This window comes from Perognathus longimembris, chromosome 3 (assembly GCF_023159225.1).
Source record: "Perognathus longimembris pacificus isolate PPM17 chromosome 3, ASM2315922v1, whole genome shotgun sequence".
Lineage (NCBI taxonomy): Eukaryota > Metazoa > Chordata > Mammalia > Rodentia > Heteromyidae > Perognathus > Perognathus longimembris.
Window position 1 is genome coordinate 2,960,607 of NC_063163.1, and position 25,179 is coordinate 2,985,785.

The 25,179-nt window shown below is 47.9% G+C and overlaps 1 protein-coding gene across 2 annotated transcripts in view; it reads left to right on the forward strand.

Annotated features, from left to right (window-relative positions):
* Nalf1 (NALCN channel auxiliary factor 1) overlaps nucleotides 1-17,631 on the forward strand; it is a 425,631-nt gene extending 408,000 nt beyond the window's left edge. Inside the window, exons 2-4 of one of the 2 annotated variants that reach the window (XM_048341103.1) lie at nucleotides 3,158-3,329; nucleotides 15,036-15,081; nucleotides 16,725-16,784. In XM_048341103.1, the coding sequence (XP_048197060.1) occupies nucleotides 3,158-3,329; nucleotides 15,036-15,058 (195 nt within the window). In that variant the 3' untranslated portion in view covers nucleotides 15,059-15,081; nucleotides 16,725-16,784. Of the gene's footprint in view, nucleotides 1-3,157; nucleotides 3,330-15,035; nucleotides 15,082-16,724 lie in introns of both variants that reach the window. The other variant, XM_048341102.1, reaches the window with a different exon arrangement.
* Nucleotides 17,632-25,179: the final 7,548 nt, after the last annotated feature.

The following is a 25,179-nucleotide window of genomic DNA, read 5'->3' on the forward strand; positions in this document are numbered from 1 at the left end:
TGCTGGATGACACGGAGGACTTCCTCTTAGGGACACCCCGCCTCCGGAACCCCAGGGCCAGCCTCCCCCTTGCCCTCCTCTCTAGGAAGAATCCGTCCACTCCCTGTCCAGGTAATGCTTCCAGAACTCAGCTTCTTGATGTGTAGATTGTCTACCCAACGTGGCTCAAGGATCTTACTAGGGGCAAACTACCCTTTGGGGAGGAGAAAACCATGATCCCAGTTAGCTGCTCTCTCTTAGACTGACTTGGTGACTGAGTCTGCTCCTGGTTTAGGTTGCAGCTTGGGAATGCTTCCTACGACTCTCAATCCAACCAGCAAGGGGAAATACCTTTAAAAGAAGCAAACAAAATGTTTTCTCCAGTCCTTTCCTTGACGAGAAGGGGCCGAGCCATTATACCAGAGAGTTCCGAGCTCCCAAGGCTGCGTGGCTCTTGGGAAGTCAGACAATCAGACCCTTCCCCGTTCACTTCTCCTTGAAAATCCCGCAGCACGTGCAAACTACCAATGTTCTGCCTTCAGCCTTATGCCACCATGGAAGGGTTTAGCTTGATGCAGTCTTCTCCCTCTGAAACTTCTAGAAACATGGGGGAACATATCTTGGAGCCATTTATTTCTCTCAGCGTCCTAACCCTGGAATCCACCAGTGAGTGCCCCGAGTTGAGAGGTCTGGTGACTCCATATGTCAGCAGATGGCTGGTCTTCTTTCTTTACTTCACTGTGGCAAGAAAGTCTTCTTCACGTACCTATCTCTTCTCTCCTCTCTCTCGCTACTGATTTCGCATTGAAGCAGCCGGGAAGCCAGAGGCTCTTCACGATTCACCCCCTAGCCAGGGGCCTTGCCTCTCGCTCACTTCCCAGGTATTTCTCTGCCTGTCCAAAAACAGCTCCCAAATGTTGACTGACACCGTCTTATTTTTCGAGTCATCTCTTCCGAGCTTGGAGAGAGTTTCCTTGCGTTGCGGGCCAATGTTTCCCGGTTAGCTCTGGGATGTTTTCGCAGCCGTTTTGTGTGCTTGCCTTGCTTCTGCCACAAACCCGTCTATACAGAGAGAAGACGACACCTTGGCTGTAGAAAGATATGTCTCCGCTAGAGTCGCTTAAGTGACACTAAAACCTTCCTCCTCTGTCTTTCTTATTTGAAGTGACGCGGTTTCTTCCCTCTGCTTTCTGGTATATCTTATGCCTGGAACTCAAGTGTGGTTAGTTGACTTAGCTCAGCACTCACAGAGAGTTCCTCGCAGTAGGGAGACAGGTACGCTCACCACGGAACTGACCAGAAGGGATCTGACCCCAGAAGGCAGTGTAGCCCACAGATCTTAAATTCTGCTGTCCACTCCAAGACTGACGCCTACTTCTCTTCAAACTTCCATCTAACGTTCGGACATAAATAAATACATAGACTCATTTAATCCCAGACTAGTACTTTGCATAAAAACAAGAAATCTGCACGGGAAGAATGGTTGCATCAGAGGCAAAGGGGTCTGCTCCAACTGTGACAGGGACACCGTGATCGACCGTCCCTAAGCCCCGTGATCGGAATCCCTGGGGAAAGCCTCGTGTGAGCAACTGGTGCACACTCACACGCAAGCCTGTGGGAAGGTGTGCGATTTCCAAAAGTTATGTAGGAAGATGGTTTAAAAGGAAATAGAGCCAGGCACTGGTGGCTCACAGCCGGAATCTCCTAGGTCCTCAGGAGGTTGAGATCTGAGGATTGCGGTTCAAAGCCAACCCAGGCAGAAAAGTCTTATCTGCTATTAACCACTCAAAAAAAAAACACCCCAAAAAAACAAACCAACAAACAAAAAAATCAGAAGTGGCACTGTGGCTGGAGGTAGAGGGTTAGCCTTGAGCACAAAGAGGCTCAGGAACCATGCCCAGGTCCTGAGGTCAATCCCCACAATTGACAAAGAAGGAAATACATAGAGCCAGGCTTCAGATTCCCAGAAATACTGACAACGCGTGAGTTCTTATTCCAGTGGAATTTCAATGTTAGACCTGCATCTGTAAACCTATTTTACCCAACTGCTTATACTTCCTCCCAGTGGTGGTTAAAACTAGCTGCCCCAAGGCCTAGACGGTTGTGAAGTTACTGCTTCGTTTAGTGTGTCCGCAGTGTGGAGGCACTGGGATCAAGGGGTACCGCTTCGTGTTGAACCCAAGAAGGATTACAAGTTAAAATCCAGCGCCGCTCCGGGTCCATGGGTGGGGGCTCAATGGGGAACACAGTCTCCAGGCCTCGTGAGTCCAGACCAAAAAAAAAAACAAAAAACGGTTTTCAGTTGAAACCTAGAATAACAGTCCCCAAGACAGGCCGTGGAACTCTGCAGGGGACGGGTTCAACACCGTGAGCTGTTGCCCACTCCTTCTCCTTACTTCTCCTTCGTGCCCAGCAGCGCATAGCCGGGGGGGGGGGGGGGGGGGTGGGGAGGGGGCGGTGGAACGTTCTGGGAACCCAGTGGACAATTCCCTCCGGGATGTGAGAAAGAGCGGAATGAATACCAGCCATTGCTAGCCAGACTGATAAACGCTGTCCAGCGTTCACGATACCTTCGTGTCCAGGGAACCCCCAAAACACTCATCTTCAAAGCAGGCCGTGATGGTTAACTTAAGCGGCGTGAATCCCTCCTGGTTGCCCACTGTCGGTGCTCTGTGTGGTCTACCCCGAGTTCCCAGGCCGTTGAGTGAGATGCTTAAAGGTTCTGCAGGCCAGCAGCAGCCTTAACTGGCTGGGAGACGCCTCCCAGGCTGCGGTTGGTTGCAAAGGCCTTAGCGCCATCTTGTGTCCGATTGAGGAACTACCAGACCCCTTGATTGCTGCAGTGAATAACCAGCAGGGTGGTTTATTATGCCCTTTCCTTCCCAAGCATTGCATTGGGAAAACCTGGGTTCCCCCTTTCACCCCATGAGCTAACCTGCCCTAAGTGCGATGCGGGGAGACTCGGGGCATTTCGTAGACGCGCCCCCGGACGCTGCTTTGCTCTTACAGCACACAGCCTGGCCGTGCTTTCTCCCTCAGAGCTGCCCTTCTGTAACTCGGCTGCAAATGGGGGCTTCTCCCGGGAGGCACTTGAGTATGGCCTGTCCTTTGTCACAGGCAGAGACGGTGCCATCGTCGTCCCGTAGCCTTGACTCTTGTCTTTCTGATTGCTTTGCAGATTGTCTACAAAGCCTGGCTCTGTTCCCAGTACTTTGAAGTCACGCAGTTTAACTGCAGAAAGACAATTCCTTGCAAGCAATACTGTTTGGAGGTCCAGACGAGGTGTCCGTTTATATTGCCCGACAATGACGAAGTCATCTACGGAGGCCTCTCCAGCTTCATCTGCACAGGTAGGGGCTGGGCGGGCTGGGGCCCCGCGGCCCGGGCGCGGCCGGCCGGCTCTGCTCTTCTTCCTTCAGGCTGCGGATTTCCCAACTCACGCAGCCGTGTTCCAGGCCGTCCCTCCCAGAACCCCGAGAACCCCAACCCGCAGTCCACGCGCGAAGCATCCACAGGCCGTCAGGAGCGGGGCCGTGAGGCGGGAAAGGCGTTTCTTTCTGTCCACTAGTGATCAATGGAGAGTCCCCGCGCTGCCTCCGGCGGCTTGGTCTCTAATGAGTCGCAAGAACGGAAGAAGTGTCTGGCGAGGTTGTGCACGCACGCCTGTGTGTGTGTGTGTGCGTGTGCACTGTACGCGTGTATCGGCGTGGAGGTGCGGACGCGTAGAGGCGCTTTCTGTGCGTGTGTCTCTGTGTGCGTGTGCGTGGGTGCGTGTATGTCTGTGTGCGCTCGTGCGTATGTGGGCGTGTGTGTGTGTGCACAGGTGTGGTTGCGTGTGGATATTGATAGTGAGTCACACAGTAAGCCCTAGATACGATTGGACCCTATGTTTAGCAATAAACATGTTTACTTCTTGCAACAAAGGTCTCGGGCTGGACCAAACACTGTCAACCATACTTGGGGTTTTTCCCCAGATACTTATGAATGGTACATCATTTAGACACAGAGTAAGACATAAAGGCTTCTTTAAAAAAAAAAAAACAACTGGTGAATACCAAGGAAAGTTAAAATACTGTGCCAGACTGGTACGATCATTCTTGCTCTGTAATATTGTAGGAGACAAAACCCACGCACGAATGATACTGCTGGGATTCTTGTAACCCCATGGCTTGGTCTGGTACACAAATCCCCTCTTCACATACGAGATGACAAAGGGTCTCCAAACGAGGCTGTGCTGAGATGCATCCAAGGATTCCCTAACCCCATGCACTGGCTACAGCTGTTCCGGGGACCCACGGATAGGAAGTGCTCGAGGGCTCCCCTGGACATTCACCCCTGTGCGTGAACTCATGACCGCGACCGCGGGCCACCAAGGAAGCACGGGCTTTCCTGAAAAGGGCATTTTCTCCTCCCAAATAAAGTAGAGTCAGCCCCTCCGCATATACCCAAGGCTCCCGCAAGAGACATGGATGCAGGGCATTCACCCACGGGAGCCGCGGCGGTCACGCACACGGCCTACGAACATAAAGCCAACGCGCTGTGTCATTTGCGTTCTCCTACTGCTTTGATGCGTAGCTCGTTTTTCGGGGGGCTTCTCCATTCTGGAGACAGGAAACACCAAGATGCAGACAGAGAGGCCGAGGCAGGGAGAGATGAAGAAGGAGGGGTGGGTGGAAGAGAAGGAAGACGGGAAGAGGAGGAGGATGTGGACATCTTCTTGCTTTCTGATGCAAAACTCACCAGACACAAAAACTCTGAGTGCTTCACTGTATTTGCAGTTCATGCAGAATCTTAATCACCATTGAAATTTAAGGCCAATGTTTTCTGCTTGGTTTTGTTTTGTCCAGGTGATGTACAGAGGGGTTACGGTTACACACGTTAGGTAGTGAGTACATTTCTTGTCCAACTTGTTACCCCCTCCCTTATTTTCCTCCCACCCTCTTTCCTTCCCCAATTCCACCCCCCTCCCCAAGTTAGTTTACAACATATTGTCTTGTAATTATTACTGCTGCAATGGTTCGCCTTTTACTCTCTATCTCACTATTTTAATGTTCCTCCTCCCTTCCCTAATTCAGACAAGCATAGATACAATACCCAGGGTACCAGAATCAAATACAGCGACAACAGGGGCTAAACCATAGGGAAGATGAACAGTGGAGAAAAACAATTTCACTTAGGGCTTTAACAACCCCCACGACAAACCACTCGTTTCCATATCCCGGGGTTCATTTCGCCTCGCATCACCTCACGTGATGCTACGTCCACAGCTGTTGAGCTATTGCGACCCTCTGCTGGGACGAAGCTGGACGTATCCTAGTTATTGCCGGTGATGGAAACCATGGCGTCTCTGTTGCTTTGGGTCTGGCTCACTGCTCTTAGGAAGCCCAGTGTTCTTTGGCCGTGGGTTTGTCTGGGGTCTGGGAAGTTGGCTTCCTTTGTGGGGCCCCCGGGGAACCTCACGTCAGCGCTGACCACATCACAGAGGCCTCGTCCCCGCTGGGGGCCCCCCCCGGTGTCCCCCGGAACAGGAGAACGTGCGTGGAGCCCGGGGGCTGGCGTTTGCGCGGTGCCCGGCTGCCCACTCCGGGTCTCGCCTTTCCAGAAGCTCGGGGAGGACAGGGCGCACACTGACTCAAGAACTACCTCGCCTGCCCAGGAGTGGGGGCATTCGCGAGCCAGCCGGGGCTCCTGTCCCCCGAGCGCGTGCAATGTCCACGCAGGTTCCCACGGAAGGGCGGGAGCGAGCTCCGCCTCGCGGGGGCCCCCCGCCGTCGCTCCGCTATCCGCGACTGAAAATGCATCCCGGGAAAGGACGTTCGATCCCGGCTCGTGCGCTTCGCCAGCTCCGGGCCGCCCTGCAAGCCACAACCAGAGCCAGAGCCGGGCCCAGCACCAGGGGCTTCCGCTTTCTATCAGCCGGGGGTGCACATAATCATACATGTACGCGCACATGCACACATAGACATATACACACATACACCAACATGTATACCCACACACATGTGCACATTCACACACATGCATGCGTGCATGTACTCACATATATACACACCCACGCTTGCAAACACAGACATACATGCACAGGCATGCAATACATGCGCTGATACGTACATGTGTGCACATCCACACGCACACATACACGCATGCATACCTTCATACACACAGAACATATGCCCTTACAAGCATAGGCACGCAGACACACATACACACGTATACGCGTGCATGCATGGACGCACACGCACACACACGTGAGTCTCCAACTCTGGGTTTCTTGAGGTGCTTGAAGGTTCAGAGCAGACAAGCAGGGCTCCCAATACCACACGGCTCATTTATGATTTTGGGAACAGCTATCGTATGCGGTATTGACGGTGCCTTTCCTTTAAGATGTTCACATCACTCGTCCATAGCCTAAATGCGAGAGGGTGCCTGCTTCTTTGTCAGTCGTGGGGCTTGAACTCAGGGCCTGGGCGCCGTCCCCCAGCTCTTCTCCCGCTCAAGGTGCCCAGCGTGGAGTGGGGGGGGGGGGCGGGAAGCAGGCGGCGAGGCGGGGGCCTGGAGCTGCAAGCAAGGCAAGGCCCGGGGCCAGGCCGCAGAGGGAAAAGCCACGCCTGCCGGACCGCAGCAAGGTCTCCCCCGTCGTAGAGAGACCGAGGACGCCCTGAAGGAGCCCCCCCCCCGTGGATTCCAGCGGGCTCACCTTGGTGACTTAGCATAGCCTTGCTGGGACTTGAACCCAAGCCCGCACGGGCTCGCTCGACGTTTTCACGCAGCTGGTGCTCTACCACTTGAGCCACCCCTCCACTTCTGGCTTTTTGCTGGTTTGTTGGCCATAAAGGGTCTCATGCACTTTCCTGCCTTAGGCTAGCTTTGAACCATGGTCCTTAGGGAAGCATCTGGACAGTGCTGGATGGCGCAGGAATTAGGACGCCTGGGTTAGGGCTGGGTGCACGCTAGGGAGCCGCACGCAGTGTGTCTCTCCCCGTCTCTACAGGCAGCTGGGCGTGCAACACAACACGCACAGTTCAGAGCCCACAGCACTCCCTCGGGCTGCAGGCTGTGATGTCCAGCCCAACACAAGCCCGCCCTGCGGGTCCACCATCAGACGGACGCACAGGACACGGCTGGCACTCCGAGAACCAGACCTACGTGCCCGACGGTGCTTCTCCAAGAACAAAAATCAGTTCTCTCACGTGACGGCAAACGTTGCCTACGTCACTGGTTCCACGGGGTTTGGGGACCGGGTGCGATCTTCAAAAACGATAAAAAGTGAGGAGAGCTCAGCCCGCAGGGCCTACAGGATCAGAACTGAGTCCTTACGGGAAAGGAAGAGGAGGAAGGAGCGTGCCCCGTCATTTGAAGTTAGACGGCGAGGCAATGTAGAACGACCGCGAAGCTCCACTGGGTCCCCCAGGATGCACCTGGTTTTCCGCCTTTCAACAGCTGGACGGTTTTGAGCTCTGAATGCGAGAACCCTCCGTCTCAGGAGTCAACTGCGTTCCGTGGCCTCGCTGGAAAATCCCACCCCTCTCTCGGATTTCTGCTTTACGCCGTAGAGGATCTCAAACTTCTCTAAACGGTAACACCGACGTATGGAAAAAACAGAATAAAAACCCAAGCAAGAAGGATAAAAGAAAACGTACTCCCATTTGGAAATGTGTGTGTTCTCTCACCCGCGGCTCGAGTTTATGAACTTCTTATGTACGTTTACCAGAAAACACAAGCTAAGAGTTTTCTGAAACGTTTGAAACTATTTCCCAAGTGGCTTTCAAATTCCCAATCTTTGTCCTTCCCACAAAATGATTCTGAGCTCTGTCCACTTCCCTCGGTCTTTCCACGAAAAAGGTCTCCATGAAGACATCAGATTGATTTGCAGACCACGAGCTCCTGTCAGGTGAGAAACTCCACCCAGCTCACATGGCTCGTCCACAGGCCCTGCAGGCCGATCCTGTCCGAGGCCTGTAGGTCCCATGACTATGTTCCAACCTTTCCTAAAGAAAGTCGACAGGACTCAGCTTTCTGAAGTCTTTGAAGACAGGTCCCTATTTCTTTTCTGGCCTACAGCCAGAAATTGTCCTTGTTCAGCTTCCTTCCTCCACCCTCGAAGCCAGGAATGGTGGACGAGTCGAATAACATCACATCTTCCTTGCCAGCCTTCTCCTCCTGCCCGTGTTAACCTCTTTCCTGTGGTTAGGTTAGCAACACCCAGACAGTCCTAGGGAGCAAGCTTATTTCCGTCTGCATCCTTTGTTTTCTCCTCTCACACACCATAAACTGTATACCTGTTCTGGATGGATGGGGAGATAGATAGATAGATAGATAGATAGATAGATAGATAGATAGATAGATAGATAGAATAGATAGACATACATACAGATAGACAGACAGACAGATAGATAGATAGACAGACAGACAGACAGACAGACAGATAGATAGATAGATAGACAGACAGACAAATAGATAGATAGATAGATAGATAGATAGATAGATAGATAGATAGACAGACAGACAGATAGATAGATAGATAGATAGATAGATAGATAGATAGATAGGTGATAGATGGGTAGTAGACAGACAGACAGACAGACATATCCTTTTGCATGTCTATCCTATGTGTGTGAATGCCAGTTGAGAAATATGCAAGCACAGCTCTGTCCCCGCCCCAGCACAAGCTCCAGGGACAGTCCACCAGCTGTTTCTTGTCACCTCGGAGCTCCCTTTTCTGTCTGTGAGTTGATTTCCTCCGAAGATTCACACCATCACCTCTCACTCTGAGCGCTTCAGCGGGAGGAGGCCCCTCAGCCTCGGTCACAGCGGACATGTCCTGGGCTGGCATCTCCCATCCACACGTGAACACGGTCAGGAGGCAGGACGAAGTTCTCTGCCAGGAAGACTCGGGGCTTCTCTTGCACGCAAGGGTGGAGGGGGGTGGGGGGGGATGGTTAGCCCCACTGGAACCAGAACCGCACACATGGGATCAGGAAGGACTCTTATGTGCTTTTCCTGGGAGAGATAATGGATGTTCAGCAAGCTTGAAACAAGGAAGCCATGTAAATTTTCCGGAAGCCTCCTCTGAGAAATGGGTGAGGGAAGCCCAGCCTCTCCTCCGTTCTTGGTTGTTGGCGTTAACAATACTGTGTTCCAAACCAGCATCCCCTAGCACCCAGCACTCAGCACTATGGAATGCTTTTCTAGGCAGGAAACCAGGTCTTCTTAAAACCCAACCACTTTGATCACATATTCGACAATACCACGGCACTCCTTCCTATAAAGTTGCATTCATTAAAATATTTCTACCGGAAAGTATACGCACAGTCATTCAAAAACATTCAGTAAGTACAAATGTGGAAAAAAAAAAAAAAGGATGAGAGAGCTATACTGTGCCACAGAGATAAATAACGAAACACAACTAGGAAGAGAAGAGAATCAGTCATCTTCTCAGAAAGGGCCATGTGGTTTTCTTTATGTGGTTTCCTGGGCGATGAGATGCAGGAAACCATCACTGAGCTGGGTGGCACGCAGCACAAGGTGAGCCATGTCCACGAGAGAGGAGCCATTTCCTCACGTGCTCCTGAAGTAGAAGTCCACGCGGAGCTCGCTCTCAAATCTCTTTTATCTCCAAAGCTCTTCACGAAACTCCTGAAAGGCCCTTCCCGTGTGTGAAAGAAATCCAGCCTGAAGAGGAAAGAGGCGTTGCAAGTGTCGCTGGGATGGCGGGGACGTGGGAGGAAAGAGCTGCAGGTTTTATTTCCTTCCGGATGACTCCGGCCGTCTCCCGCTGGCTGGCTGGGCCTTGGGAACTTACTAGAACCCAGAGGCGGGACTGGGCCCTTCATCCCGTCAGTTCTGCGGAGACACACCCCACCTGCCTGCCATGCCTGGCCTCTCCTCCAGGAGTCCTCAACCCTCTGGGTATCATTCTGGAAAGTTCCACCAGCATCCGGGCAGCCCTCTCAGGATTCATTAGAACGAGAGTGGAAAATTAGAAGATATATTTGGTGAATGTCAATTCGGGGTCCATTAACTTTTTTTGTTGCCCTTTCCTCAGCATACGTTGTTCATAATTAAAAACAATCCCCGTGACCATTTTCTCAGGAAAATAACAAAGTGAAACGTGATATTTGACAGGACGCATTGGGTTTCTGTTTAGACTATATCCTCTCCGGCTGCACACAGTCTTTGTTCTGGCAAAGGCTAGCGAGGTTTGGGAATGTTGAGTTTCAGAGGAAATTCTCAGCTTAGCTTCTAGACATTTCAAACACCCGGTTTGTTTCTGACCTTGGTGTACGGTCTTAATGAAGCAATAGATCTCTGTATATCTTCTTGCCATTCGAATGTGGCCTTTGATTTAAATTTCATTTAATATCATTCTTCAGGTTTAGAGCAATGAAAACTGGAATAGGTGGTTAGCTTTTGGCTGCAGACTGTCTGCACTTAACCCGGCACTCTTGAAAGAGTACTTCAGGAACTTTCTAAATGCTGTGCCATGTTGTCTGTTTTAAAGCACATAAATGCTGATGTTTGTGGCTGGGAATACGGCCCGGTGGCAAGAGTGCTTGCCTTGTATACATGAAGCCCTGGGTTCGATTCCCCAGCACCACATGTACAGAAAACAGCCAGGAGTGGTGCTATGGCTCAAGTGGCAGAGTGCTAGCCTTGAGCAAAAAGGAAGCCAGGGACAGTGCTCAGGCCCTGAGTCTAAGGCCCAGGACTGGCAAAAAGAAAAAAAAATGCCTTTGTTTACAATACTACATAATATATATTATATAATTTCACTTGGACATACATGTGATCTAAAATAAATAAAAGAAAATCAGTTAAAGAATAGTATTCTCTTGCAGTCTCACATCAGATATACTTTCTTTTTGTTGGTGGTCATGGGGCTTGAACTCAGGGTTCGGGTGCTATCCCTGAGCTCTTTTACTCAAGGCTCCATCACTTGTAGCCCCAGCCCCATTTCCAGCTGTAGAGCGGTTAATTGGAGTATAGGAATCTCGTGGGGACTTTTCTATCCGGGCTGACTTCCAACTGAGGTCATCAGTTCTCAGCCTCCTGATTAACTGGGGTGACAGACAAGAGCCACCGGTACCTGGCCACATAAATACTTTTAAATACACAATCTAAGTGTGTGTGTGTGTGTGTGTGTGTGTGTGTGTGTACACGCCTTGATAAAAATAGACTGGAAATTCCTTCTTCTGTCGTTCAACAAAGGGAGATAGGTGAGATTTTACCATTTGACAGGCTACACAGCTTCTCCGTGGTATTTTATCTTCACACACACACACACATTAGGTTACTGCAATAAAATAGCAATCCTCATTATCATTGCCCAATGCAAACAGCAAGTAATGATTCATTGCAAACAACAGTTTGTAAGCAAAACGTCTCAGGACCTTTTACTTCCTGACAATTGCTCTTCCACTCCACCCCCCACTTTCTAACTCTAATTGTCCATCCATTTGTGCAATGAGGTTATGGTTGAGAAATGATTTGTTTTCAGTTGGAAATGTGTCCTCAGACTTCCTCGGAGGGTGATTTCAAGTTGGGTTTCCTAGGGAGGCGTCCTGGGACCTTCCAGGCCCGCGATACCCCCCATGTCTGCACTCCTGAGTGGAGCAGAGCCGCCCTCCCTCCCAAGGGAGCTCCCGGTGGCAGGGGGCATGTCCTACTGCACAGAGGACAAGGAACGATTTCCTCAGAAGGCTGTGTGTCCTCCGTATACAGAAACGGGGCCCGCAGGCCAGCAGGACAGGGTTCAGACAGAGAGGAGCACAAAACCCGGGAGGATCGCAAAGTGTTCTAGGAAGTCCCAACCGACAAACACAAGGGGGTGCAGCGGCAACAACCCAAACCCTTGGAAAGCAGGTGGAAAGCGGGAGCATGCAGAGGACTTCTGCGCCAAGGGGAGCAGAGGCTCCTGCGGTGGAGGGGAAAGCCTGCCAGACTTCCCCTCTGGGTTCTGCCGCCTGGGCTGGGGCTGGGGCGGGAGGCCCAGGACAAAGGAGGGAGGCCAGCCTGACCTGGGGAAGGAGCAGGCTCCTCCCAGCTGCCTTCTGCCCTCCATCAGAACGACGTTGGTGGAGTCATTCTTTCAGAGAAAGCTGTCTGCTTTTCAGACAGCAAGCCCAGGACCAGGCCAGGTAGCCAGCCAGAGAATGTGTCCACTGAGACGAGGCCCTCTCTAAATTATGTTCCTCTCAGCTCACTCCCCCAAACCTGGAAGCTGGGCATCCTCCCTCCAGGACCGACACTGCCTGGATTAACGTAAAGGCCGAAGTTTATAAGTTTCCTCATTTGGACAGCTCGGAAAGGTGCTACCACGTACCTTCTTGTCAAGCGTCCTACTAACGTGTCGGACGTCAGCGATTTTAGTGAGGGGATGACATGAAAACCTGTGAGACAAGCCAAAAAGAACAATGGAGCTGAAGGAGAGGGAAGAATGTTAGTTCAAGTCAAGGAGTGAAGGAAACAGAGAAGCAATAAGATTTCAAGAATCCTCAGAATAAACCCATGCATACTGCATACATATGTTGCATGTACATAAATATAGAAAATACAAATGCATACATATGTAACTGAGGAATTGTGTGTATATATATATATAGTTATGCCTGTGAGATACCTGTCTAGTCATTGTGAGCGGAGAACAGTTATACTTCAAAAGCAACTTCAAGATTACACGAAAGAGCCCCTGGACGTTGAAGCCACATAGAAAACAGGAATGAAAATTCAGCAAGATGATGACATACTAAAATGTGCTAAGCCTTCCAGAAAACAGAGGAGCAAGGATAAGAGACACAAAGTAGGCGAGATCCCAAAATTAAAGGCCATATCCTGGAGTCTAACAATGAAGCATGGAAGCGATGTCTGAATGGATTCGAAGGATGACAGTTTATAAGCGAGAATTCCATACCCAGCCAAACAATCAAGTAGACACAATGCAGAATAAACACTTTGTTCAGCAGGCACCAGCTTGTCAATGCCCCCAACAAGCAATTGCGATTGAAGACGTTCGAGTTTGTGGACCACCAACATGAGAAAGAATGGGGCACAGAGTACAACAAGAGTAAGAAAGGCGGAAGCACCTGGATCTCACAAGAGACACCTTGTGGCCCCAGTTAGAAAAGGCTGCCATCAACAGAGAGAAATACTGATCTGAAAGGAGGAGCTGAAGACCAGGGGCCCCTACATGCCCTCAGTGGGAATGCAAATGAGCGCAACCATTACGGAAAACAGTAGGGAGGTTCTTCAACACGCGAGAGATAGAATGACCGTAGGGTCCAACGGCCCACCCCTGCCCAAAGGAAATGAAATCACTATGTCGAAGAGCATGACCGCAGCTCTGCCACAGGCACCGAGAGAGAGAGAGAGTCAGATAAAGGAGGGGTTGTGCATATTCACAGTAGACTATTATTCCAAAATAGTAACAAAAGAATGAAACTGTCTCATCCCCCCCAAAAGCACAGATGGACCTGGACATCTTTGTATTAGGAGGAACCAGCAGAGCATGGACAAACAGATGCACATTCCCACTTTTATGCAGAATTAAAAAAAAAAAGAAAAAAGTGGCTCTCATTAAAACGAAGAGTTCAGTGGCTCTTACAGAAGGCTGAGGAGAGTGGTGGGGAGAGGAGATGGGGGAAAGGTTGAACAGTGGTCCCCGGGAGGAGAGAGAGTCATGCTAGGGATACCGAGGCACAGTTAGTGACAGCCTGTGTCAAACGCAAGGAAAACCGCAGGGCTGGCCACAGCGCGCGTAGTAGAGGGTTTGCCTGGTAAGTACGTGGCCCCTGAGTTCAATCTAGACAAAGGACGTGAATGTTTTCACCAAGAAAGAAATGTTAAACTTGAGTCAATGCACGTGTTCAAACTATTGAAAGATGATACAAGAGATGCATGCATGGGAACACCACGAGATACACCACAGAGGTACCGCGGTTACGCTCGTGTGTAACCCTTAGCCCTCCCTGCGGACGGTCAGAGGCCCTGCAGGGATTTCCTCGGGGAGGGGGGCCGGGTGGGTGTCAGGCCCGGCACAGGTGAGCCCGTGCACTTGAGCGTGAGTTAGTGAGCAAGTGGAATCGAGCCTTCGGCACAGGGGTAGAGAAGGAGAAGCAGCTGTGACTGAGGTCCCAGCATGCCAGGAGCAGCCACGGTGCGGAGGCAGTGAATTTGCTGGAAGAAGGGCGTACCTCCACCTTTCCTGAGGAGAAATCCCACAGGTGGTGCTCAGAAGCAGGACAGATAGAAGAGATCCCTTCCAAACCAATGCTAAGAGAGGTGCAGTTACTTGCACCCGAGAAGGAAGTCTTTGAGGTGAAGTGCATGGAGGAGGGTGTTGTTTGCGTGTTTTGCTAGACACCCTCTGGAATTATTTGAGCATTTGCATATGAGCAGAGATAACACTGAATAAGAAGTGTCATTAGAACGTGCGGTGGCGTCAGTCCTAACCACTCAGAAAGTAGCGATCTGAGGATTGAGGTTCAAAACCAGCCTGGAAGGAAAATCCATGAGACTCTTATCTGCAGCTAAGCACCCAAAAGCCTGGAAGGGGAGCTGGGTGGATCAAGTGGTAGAGCGCTAGCCTTGAGCACAAAAGCTCAGGGACAGCGCCTAGGTCTTGAGTTCAACCCCAGAATCAACACATTAAAGAAAATGTAGAGGGCAAAAAGGAAAGAATATGAGTTGTGCCAGTCAAATGGAAGTCTTGCTTTATTGGCCTGTATTAAATTCATGATTCTTTCTGGGAAAAAATGTTAGTTATAAATTACCATGTCAACTTCAGGACAACTTTTGAAGAGTGCCTTACTTACATGATGTTAAGATTCTGGCTAACATTGTAAAAATGTGGATTTAAATAGTCTGTCCATTCTTGTTTTCATAGTTGCTGTATAAACTTCTTAAGGTGCAGAATATAGCATTGGGAAACACCCATTTCAATAAATGGTCAGCCTCTCAATGAGGTATCATATATGAGCAAAGAAAATATCATACAATAAAAAAAAATGTCGCAGCTGCAGACCTCATTAATTCAGCTTTTTTTTCCATATTCTTCCTAGGCGAAGGTGAAGTTTACCTTTGAATGCCTAAGAAGAAATGAATATTGTAAGCATCATTATAAAGATACCATGGCTATTTCTTTAACAGAAACTGAAGACGGAAGCATATATTATTTTAAAAGATTCTTTTTGTTTAATCAAACCACTGTACTTAGTTTCTTCGTGCCATCAATGCTTACTAAATATCTAGTTTTTATGTGTTCTGCCACATGTTGAGAACCCAGTGCTGAAATGTGTAGCTCATGGTTTTAAGGAGGGAGCTGGACAAAGCCACAGACACAGAAATGGGCAGCTGTGACGGAAAGGAATGCAGGAGAATGGGATTACCTTCACCAAGAGCCTTTGTGTAGGCTTCTAGAAAGTTCCATTTGAGCCCCACCTGGGAGAACAGTGAGTTGAGGCACAGTACAATGAGAGAACTCCCAGGAAGAAAAAGCAGTTGGTTAGGGGTGCAGACCTGGGTTCCCCCCTTCCAGTGGCCCTGGATTGCAGGGAAGCTGAACAGTGAACCCGGATATTGAGAAAAGCATTCCAGATTTCATTACATGGGTGTATCTGTGAACCATCATGGATAACTATCGTTATTCACAGTAGCCAGCATTTCTGAGTCATTTCTGTGTACTGAGCACACTTTCAAGTGTTATGCAAAATCTCATTCAATCATTACAAGTGTACTGGGGAAGTTTTTCAAATAGGAGAGTCTTGTGACAAAGTTTGCATTCGTTCTAATAACCATGTGAAACGCGGTTTAGTCACCTGTAAAGTGCAACTGCCCGTTGGCTGGTATAGCCACGAAGGAGACTTGTCTATGGCACAGCGAGGCACAGGATGGGAAAGATGGCAGAGAGGCAGTCATTTGAAGCTTTGCATCACGTTGGAAGTTTCACTGCATGCATTTATCAAGTGGGAACAATACATATGTTCAGAGGAAGAAGGGGAAAGGAGAGAATGGAGCAATGTATCAAGGAGCTTAGAAAAGAAGACACAAGGAACAAGAGAGAGAGAGAGAGATAACCACCAAAACGCCAAGTCTCAGATCCATTGGAAGGGAGGAGACACTAAGAGCAGAAGGCTGCTGACTACTGCCGGTCAGACACCAGTTAGTCAAGGCTGCAATCTAGGAAGCGACCAACAGCATGGCGAGTGAAAGCAGCAAGGGAAGATTTAGGAACTCAATGAAGTGCCTGACCTCCAGGTAGCCTGTCCCGGGCACGCTGTGTGAGTAGCCAGGCCCTTGCACGCAGACAGGGACTCAAGGCCCAGTGAGGACCAGAGAGGGCGAGCAAGTGCAAACAGGGCCCTCGGAGCTACGAAATTGCGGTTGGCCTGCACAAATCCCCCTCGTGTGCACTTAGGCCCGGCATCGTTTGATCCCATTCCCGTTAAAGAACCGAGCGTGGTGGACTACGCTGGGTCTCGAACGTGGATCCAGAAACTGCAGGCTCTGATTCCGAAATAAAGGACAGGACGATGAAAGAACCCAACAGCAGCTGACCTGTGAGGTGTCATCTGTTGCGTGGACCTGACTATTACCGAAACCATACGTAAAATACTAATCGTAAACAATAAGTACGCAAGAGTTCTGGCGGCTCAGGTTGTCCCCCGCTGAGCTTCTTGGGGCGTCCACCGCCCCCCCACCGCCCCGCCCCGACCTCCCGTTTCTCACCCTCTGCTCTTTTCCTCCCGCAGGGCTCTATGAACCCTTCTTCACCAATGCTGAACCCGAATGCTGTGACGTCAGGAGAGAGGAGAAGCCCAGCCGTCCGCACAGAGGGGCCCCGGGCAGGAGAGACTCCTGTCACAGGACCTCGCTCACCGCGTCCTCGGCCACGAGACTGTGCCACGGCAGACTCAAACTGTGCGTCCTGGTCCTCATCCTCCTGCACTCCGTGCTCACCGCCTCGGTGGCGCTCAACACCACCGGCCTGGGCGTGGGGGGCCTCCCCCCACTAGACGAAAACCCACCCAACGAGGACTGACCGACCGGGGACCTGCACCTCCAACCCACGCAGCCGGCCCACCAGGCAAATGCACCTGCTGCTGTCCACCGGGGCAGCCCCTGGGTGCTTTGACCGCCTCACCCCTTCTCGCCAGGCCCCTAGGGTAACATCCAACAGATCACTCGGCGCCCAGCCAGGACCCAATCGCAGCTTTTTACGGACTCCAAGGCTCTGAAGTGACTCTCGATTTCTCACACCATTTTCTACGCTGTGTTTTAATGTTTGCAGGTTTTCTTTGCTTCCGTTCCGGTTCGGGTTTCCTTTCTTTTTCTTTCTTTTTTTTTTTTTTTTCCTGCACTTGTTAATACAGGATTTATGTTCGGGGATGGTTTTTCTCAGAGGTAAACTTAAGTCTTTTCACTGTCTGATCTCTAACCTATCTATTTCTAGACATCGTGTGTGTGTGTGTTCATCAGATAGTTCTGTCTCTACGTCCTTGTCCGTTTCTATTAGAGGAATTAACTGCTATGTCCTCCTGGTATAGCAAAACAAAACAAAACAAAACAAAAACCAAAAAAAAAAAATTAAAAAATACAAAAAAAAATACAAAAAAAAGTAAACAACAACAACAAAAAAAATAAAAAACGCTCCCTAACTCGCCCTCCTCCCACAACCCGCCCTGGCCCCCCCCCCCCCCCCGCGGCCTTCCCCTCCCCCTCCCCCTCCCCCTCCCCCTCCCCCTCCCCCTCGCCCTTGTCTTGTGCCCTTGGCAAACAACATTGCTTGCTTCTGTCCGTGTAACCACAGTGGTGGGTGTGCTCCTCGCTGTTGCACAAACCCAAACCGTGAGGATCCCAGGGGCCCGGCTGGAGAGCATGCGCTGGTGGTGGTGGCATCAGACGGTCCACACGTTTCTATGTTGAAAACACTCTAAAATAGAGAAGGCGGGGGTGGGGGGGGGGAGGAGGAATTTACAAAGCTATCATGACCTAAGCTGCTCCCCTGTGTGTTCCCGTTCCCAACTGTTCTGGTCCTTTCCTGGCTGGTGGTTTGGACAGGAGCAGACATGCGGGCCAGTCCTTCCCAGGAGATGGAGGTCCCCCTTGGTGTCTCCCTTGCAGGCAGGTATCAGCGGCAAACACACGGGGTGGTGGGGGGGGGGGGGCATCAGGAGACCAAGACGGAATCCCCGGCCCCCCCTCCCCTCCCTCCTCCCAGGGGGAGAGATGGTAGGAGCCCCCGAGATAGAGCTACCCCCGGCACACACAGGAGAATCCACCTTGTCCCACTTTCCCCCCCCCCGGCAAAGGCTCGACCATGATTCCCAGGACGAAGGGTGTGCATTTCTGCATGGTGATGGAGGAACAGCTTCTTTTATAAACCAAACAAGTCAGCCATTTCTATTAAAGTGCAAAAACCCTTCTGGCTCTAACATGTCCTAGGAGCCGAGGAAGTGAAAAGTCTGGTTACTGTTTGTATTTTTCTTTTTCTTTGTGGGAACAACATTTCACCTGCTGAGTGTATATGGATTTGCTTTCTGGAAAAAAAAAATAAAATAAAAGGCTTTTATGCGTTTACAGTAGGACCGGTGGAAGGAAGAGTTAATAAGGGCTGTTTTTAAAAAAAAAAATCAAACAAACAAAACAAAACAAATAATTTTTAAAAAAAAGACACTTTACATTCCTTCCTATTCTCTGACTATATTTGGGAAGTGCACTTCGGATCAGTTTGCTGTGTGGCTGGAGTTGAAGGAAATATCCATAGAGAAAATCCTCTTAGCATACAAAATTTAGTTATTGACTTTATAGCTCTGAAATTCCCCCAGACATTTGTTTTTGTTCAAACAGACTTGAACCTCTGCATCATACTTAACCCTTGCGACATGCGTATAGTATGCATATTTTGTTTTGAATAAAATGTTTTGTTCCAGTCTGTTAAGAATATTCAAAAATAATAAAGGTATTGCTTAATAAAATTGCTAGAACTGTTTAGCAGTACATGCACAAATATTTTACTAGATTCTTTGTTTTAATAGTGTTTTGTTGAGACTGAAAATCCTCAAGTGGTCTGCACAAATATACAAAAAAAAAAACACCAAAAATGAAAAATTCTCCAGTTTTTTTCTTCCTCATTTTAAGAACTTTTTTTTTTTAAACAAATAGAAACACACTAATCTGTGTACATATGCACACATGTAGGTACCACATCTTCGTTTGTGAAACTATGGTGCTTTTTCTGGGCATAGGAAGGGGAAAACTGGAGTGGATTTGGGGGGGGGGGGTAAACGCTAACCAATCCAACTTTGCCTGTCAAATACTTGTACGAGTGAGCATTGACAGTGGTGGTAGTTGCAGATTCCCATAGGCCGGGGGTGAGCAGGGCTAAGGAGAGCAATCGAAGGGCACCACAAGCCTCTAGCGGCCATCTGTCAAACTCTGCCGTGGACGGCTATTCCACACTCCCCGCTCTTTGGCGTTCTGCATGTGGCTTCTATTTTTAACCGCAGCTCTTTCTGTCCTCATGGAAAATAACACATTCCTATGGTATAAGTTGTACCTACCTGGTATAACAAGCAGTTACCCTTTCTAATCACGGGGCAATGAAACAGACCAAAAAAAAAAAAATGATTTGTTCATTTTCTCTTACCCTTTGCAATAGATAAAGTTCCCTTCGTGCTCAAGGGCTCTAAGGTTTTGGCTTTCGTACAGAGAGAATAGCGATGGAAGACAATGGATGACATCATTCGTTGCTATGAGAGGGGAGTCCCTCCTCCTCCCCCAAAGATGTTTTCAGGAACGGAGAGAAACAATGAAGATGGCAGGGGAGAGAAGAGAAGAGAGTCTTTCCTCTCAGAGCTTGGCCTGCTGGGCCGGAGTTTCTATTCCCCACAGGACATTTGTCTTGTCATCGTCCTGTATTCTTGTTATAAGAGAAGAATCTCATTCCTAGCATTTATTTCTGCCACCTATGTGGTTCACATACCATTTCCACTGGATATAATGAAGGAACGAAACGGAGGGACCCAGAACAGGCAACCGCTTCCTTACAAAATGAACACAATCACTGATGAGACTAATTTCAGCGACTGATTATTTTTAGTAGCTGTTGTCCACACACGGTGGAATAGAATGCCCATATTCATTCTGACAAAATAAATTCAGTCTCTGTTCCTTCAAAAATCATCTCATTCCATTTTTCATACAATATATACCCACGTCATAATGAATAAAATATTAAAACAATTGCTTCTGAAGTAAAAAGTCAAGAAAATGAAATCTGTTTCCGAATCATATGAAACAGACTTCTGTGTGTTTACTGTTGTCTCTTTTTCCGCAATAAAGGAATTTCAGTTTGTGGAATCTATCAATAAGCTAAACTAGATATCAAATGACAGCACAGAGAGAAGGTTCCCAGCCATTGTGTCCATACTGTGTTGACTCACTATGTTGACTTTTATTTCGCTAAAAAGTATTATGGCCCTCTCTCACAGTATGCTAAGTGTAAGTTGTACTTTTAAGTGACATCGTTGTAAATAAGAGGTTCTTACCAATGAAATGGTACCTTTAAGTACTGGAACCAATAATTAGTAAAATAAAGAAGGTGGACAACTAACAAGGAAAGAAACAAGTAAAGGAAGGAAGAAGGAAAGGAGAGAGTGATTGAGAGAGAAAAGGAGGGAGGGATGGAGGGAGGGGATAGAGGGACAGTGGGATTGAGGGAGGGAGGGAAGGAGGAAGGGAGGGAGGGAGGGAGGGAGGGAGGAGGGAGGGAGGGAGGGAGGGAGGGAGGGAGGGAGGGAGGGAGGGAGACAAAAAGGAGTTTTCACATGAATGAATAATGACTTCATTTTCTGATAGCATTAGGGCAAAGTAAATGAAAGATGTCGCTGGCTATAAGGTCCTGTGCCAAACCCTGAATTTTTTAGATGATATTTGATAGCTGAACAAGATTAAAACATTAATCATTTTCATCCTTTTAAAGTAACAACCATATTTACAGTGTTCTTGTTACTGGAAGCATTGACCTGACCTAGAAATGAAAAACACGTCTTATTTTCCATAGAAACTCAACCAAGCATTTGATTTCACTGGCACACATGTGTATACACAAAGTGAATAGATTATATACACTGGCATCGCTTTACAGAGACGTGCAGATAGGTAATATATATGTATACACATCGCTTACAAGTCAAACATTAACCAGAGAAATTTTTTGGTTTGTAACACAGGCATGGCTTTATGCTGAAGGATTTCTATTTGCATGCTAATGTTGAGCAGTATGTTCACTTAAAAACTAAGCCTACTTTGATATGGAAAACAGACTCTCCTTCCTCAGAGAAGGAAAAGCAATTTGGGACTAGCCAGAATCCCTTTCACCTTCTAAACCTTAATGTTGTTTAGAACACACTGACCATGGCTAGTAGGCACTGAACAGCGGTGAATAACAAGGCTTTCCACTAGGATAATGTTTTTAAAAATCCAATAGAGTTTAAAGCAATAGCTCTGCATTGATAAGACTCTCACCACACTCTGCTGCTCCTTCTAGAAATTCTCCACATACCAGTAAAGCACACGGATTTGGAATAAAACCTTAGGATTCATTGTCACATGAACATGTGGCTCCCATTCTTGCGGTGCTTCGGGACATGTTTAGGACATCAGATACAAACTGGTGCGACATTCACCAGGCTATATACCCCTCATCTGGGATCGTTTGGTTTCAGCATCCTTTGGTGATGCTTTCTATGCCCTGTGCCCCCCAATTTGTAAAGTACACATAGAAATTATTAAATAAACAAAAGAACACCATCGGGAAGAACTACCTAATGTCTTCCAGGTTCTTGGCCCATTTTTTCCTCCATCTTTTCCCCACACTGTGTTAGTGTTCTGGAAGTAACAGAAAGAATGTCTCTGGATCCCTGAGAAGAAACAGCTCACCAGGAAGGAGTGACAGGAGGTTCTGAATGCTGTTTCAATGTGGTAGAGCTGCCTAAGTCCTTACAAGTAAGAGCTACGGTTTGGGTATGAGCTTTGTACCTCCTTTGGACAAGGAGGGCTCATGAGAGACCCATTTAAAAATACAAACACAAAAAACAAACAAACATGGAAACTTCTGAGGTTCACATGGGACCATCAAACCCTCTCAGACCCCATCATTCCTCTGCAGCTCTGATACTGGAATCCATTCCAAACCCGGCACAGGCTGCTGCCCCCCCGCCCCCCCCCCCCCGGCTTCTCAAACTTTCTGAGCTACAGAAACTGTTTATTATGTACATATTATGACTCTTTGTTACATGTTTTAGAGAAAACAAAATAAACTGCTATCTTGAATCTAGCCACAGGACTATGGAGGCGCTCATTGCCCATGACAGATCTGACACAGATCAACACTGGAAGATCCTAACACAGTACAGAATGTAAACGAACCCCAGTGGGCTCTAATGTAAGCGGTTTTGTTTAATTAGATGTCTTTGTCCCCGCAAGACTGTGGATGAAAACCTGAAGTAAAAGAAACCCATGGAAGTGGAGAGGAGATTCCCCATACAAGTGTGCAGCGACCTAGAAAGTCGGCGCGATGGCCTTTACCTCGACGCTCAGCACTCAAGAAATTGAAATCGGAGGGTCACACAAGTTTAGGAGTTTTAGACCAGCCTGAGTATTCTGGGTGACATAATGAGACCTCTATCAACCAATCAATCAATAAATCTTAGCTAGTGAAAACAGGATCCAATCTTAAAGCAATGTTTAACATAGAGGTAATTTTCAAAGATATATGTCATCGATGCCTCTGGACTCCTTAAATGACAATCCCTGTAGTAAACATAAACCTACTTGGCATGAACATATATGTCTTAATACGGCAATTCCAGTAAAATACAAACTACAGAAAGAGAAGCAGAAAATTGCGGGGGGCGGTGGGGGGGTCATGAAGTATAAATAAATGGACTAAGCGGGGCTCTTGATTAAGTTCTCTTACTTCACCAATTCTCATCCCTTCCCATTCCACCCAACTCAAAAGCACTTTGATGCTTTGTGTGTGTATCTTTTTCCCCTTGCATAGTTTCGGTTGCAATACACACTTCTGAGGCGTCTGGATTCACAACTACGGTTGGGAGCTGGCGCGTGGACTGTGGGCTGTGGAATTCAACTTCCGTCAGGGGCTGCTCATCCTACCGTCCCAACTCACAGGACCGTAGCAGCCCTGGCTACTTCCAGATTCTCCCACCTGAGTCCTGACTGGGGAGCAGGCTGTCAAACACACAAGCTAGGGGGACACAAGACTGCCTCCCTTCCGCTCCTTCCCTTTGCTTCCCTTCCACTTTATCCACTTGGCTCTTCTGTGCCCATCCTAACAACCATCTTCATTTTGACACTGACACTTCGTTTTCCATGTTTCGTATTTTTTTTATAGACGATGGGTGATACATTTGAAATAGGGACAAGTATAAGCAAATGTTATTTTAAATTTGTATTTCTCAATCCAGGCATGTACAAGTTTTTAAATGAGCAGAGACAGAATGAAACTTCTAGAGCAGCAAACAGTTTGAAGAGACTCGACCCCATGTTCTATGAATCAAATGAAGACATATACGTACAATGCTGTAGTTCTGAAGTTTCAAAATCTAAAATTATTAAGAGGTAAATGTTAAGGAGGCACAGAGTCTGGAGCTCAGGTCAGTTTAGGTTTTTAACTTCTTTTTCTTTCCCTATCATCATGCAGCTCGCCCATCTGAGGCTGAATTCCAAAGTAGAAACAGCTAAGCTCTGTAGAAACATTTTTATTAGCACTGCCAGTTTTTGTTGATTGAACTTCAAAACCTACTGGGACAACTATTATGTCCCAGTGCTTCACTGAACTCTCTTTTCTTTTTCATGTCTTATTTATATTTCTTTTTTTTTTTTTTTTTTTTTGGCTGCATCCACATTGGGTATGAGATGAGGAGGCAGCACAGTTAAGCCAATCACTTCCGCTGACTCGAAGTCTTGCCAGTCAACAAGAAATCCAATCAACAGAAGACTGCAGGAGACTGGATGGAGTGAGCTACATGGTTTCAATCGTGGCTCGAAAGTTGTACGCCTGCCTTTGTGATGTGGCAGGTGTGGTGCTGTTGGTGACACAGTGTGGCTATCACCAACACACTTGCCTAGGATTTCATCATTTAGAGAAACCAGAACGAATATTTGTCCCTCTGTCTCCCTTTCCCTTAGTGGAAAAGGCATGCTCACTTACTAGTATGCGTTTTTAAGCTTTTACATGGTGATTCAGTGCTGATGAAAATATTTTTGAAACCTTTGCTACAGTTTTAAAGGTGAGCCAAATTATACTGCAGGAAAGAACTATTCTTTTTTTTTTCTTCTTGGAATGAGATACAATAAAATCAGTTTTCAATACGTGGAAACACCCTGGGATGATGTCGATATTAATATCAGTAAAATATGTGCACAGTTTTTACAGACATTTTCACCATAGCTGGAATTGCATTGTAGTTCATCTTTCATCCTTAAACACATGGACTTTATTTATTTATTTATTGTATCATAAAGGTGATGTACAGAGAGGTTACAGTTACGTAAGTAAGGTAATGAGTATATTTCTTTTCAAACAGTGTCACCCTCTTTGTTTTCTCCCACTTTCCCTCCCCCCAGCTCCCCTCTCCCCGCCCCAAGTTGTGAAGTTCATTTCCCACATAGTGTCTTGTGAGTGGGGCTGTTGTATTGGTTCATCCTTTGTCCCCTTTCTTGCCCCACATCAGATAAACTTATATACAAGACAAAGGGTACAAAATCAGAAACAATGACCACAAGAAATAATCCAGAGAAGGAAAAATGAAAGACAAAAGAAATAACTGCAAACAGCACATTAAAAAAAAAGCAACAGACACACAGACACACACGCACACACAGACACACACACTTGTTTCCATAGAGTGGAGTTCTTTTTAATTCTCATCATTTTATATGATCCTATGTACATAGCTATTGGGCTATTGTGAACCTCTGCTAGGACTATGCTAGACATGTACTAATTATTACAAATGAGGAAATCATGGAGCCTATGTTTCTTTGGGTCTGGCTTACTTCAGTTAATACAATTTTCCAAGTCTTTCCATTTCCTTACAAATGGGGTGATGTCATTCCTTCTGACGAAAGCACAGAATTCCATAAAAACACAGATTTTAAATGTAACACATACAGGCATAT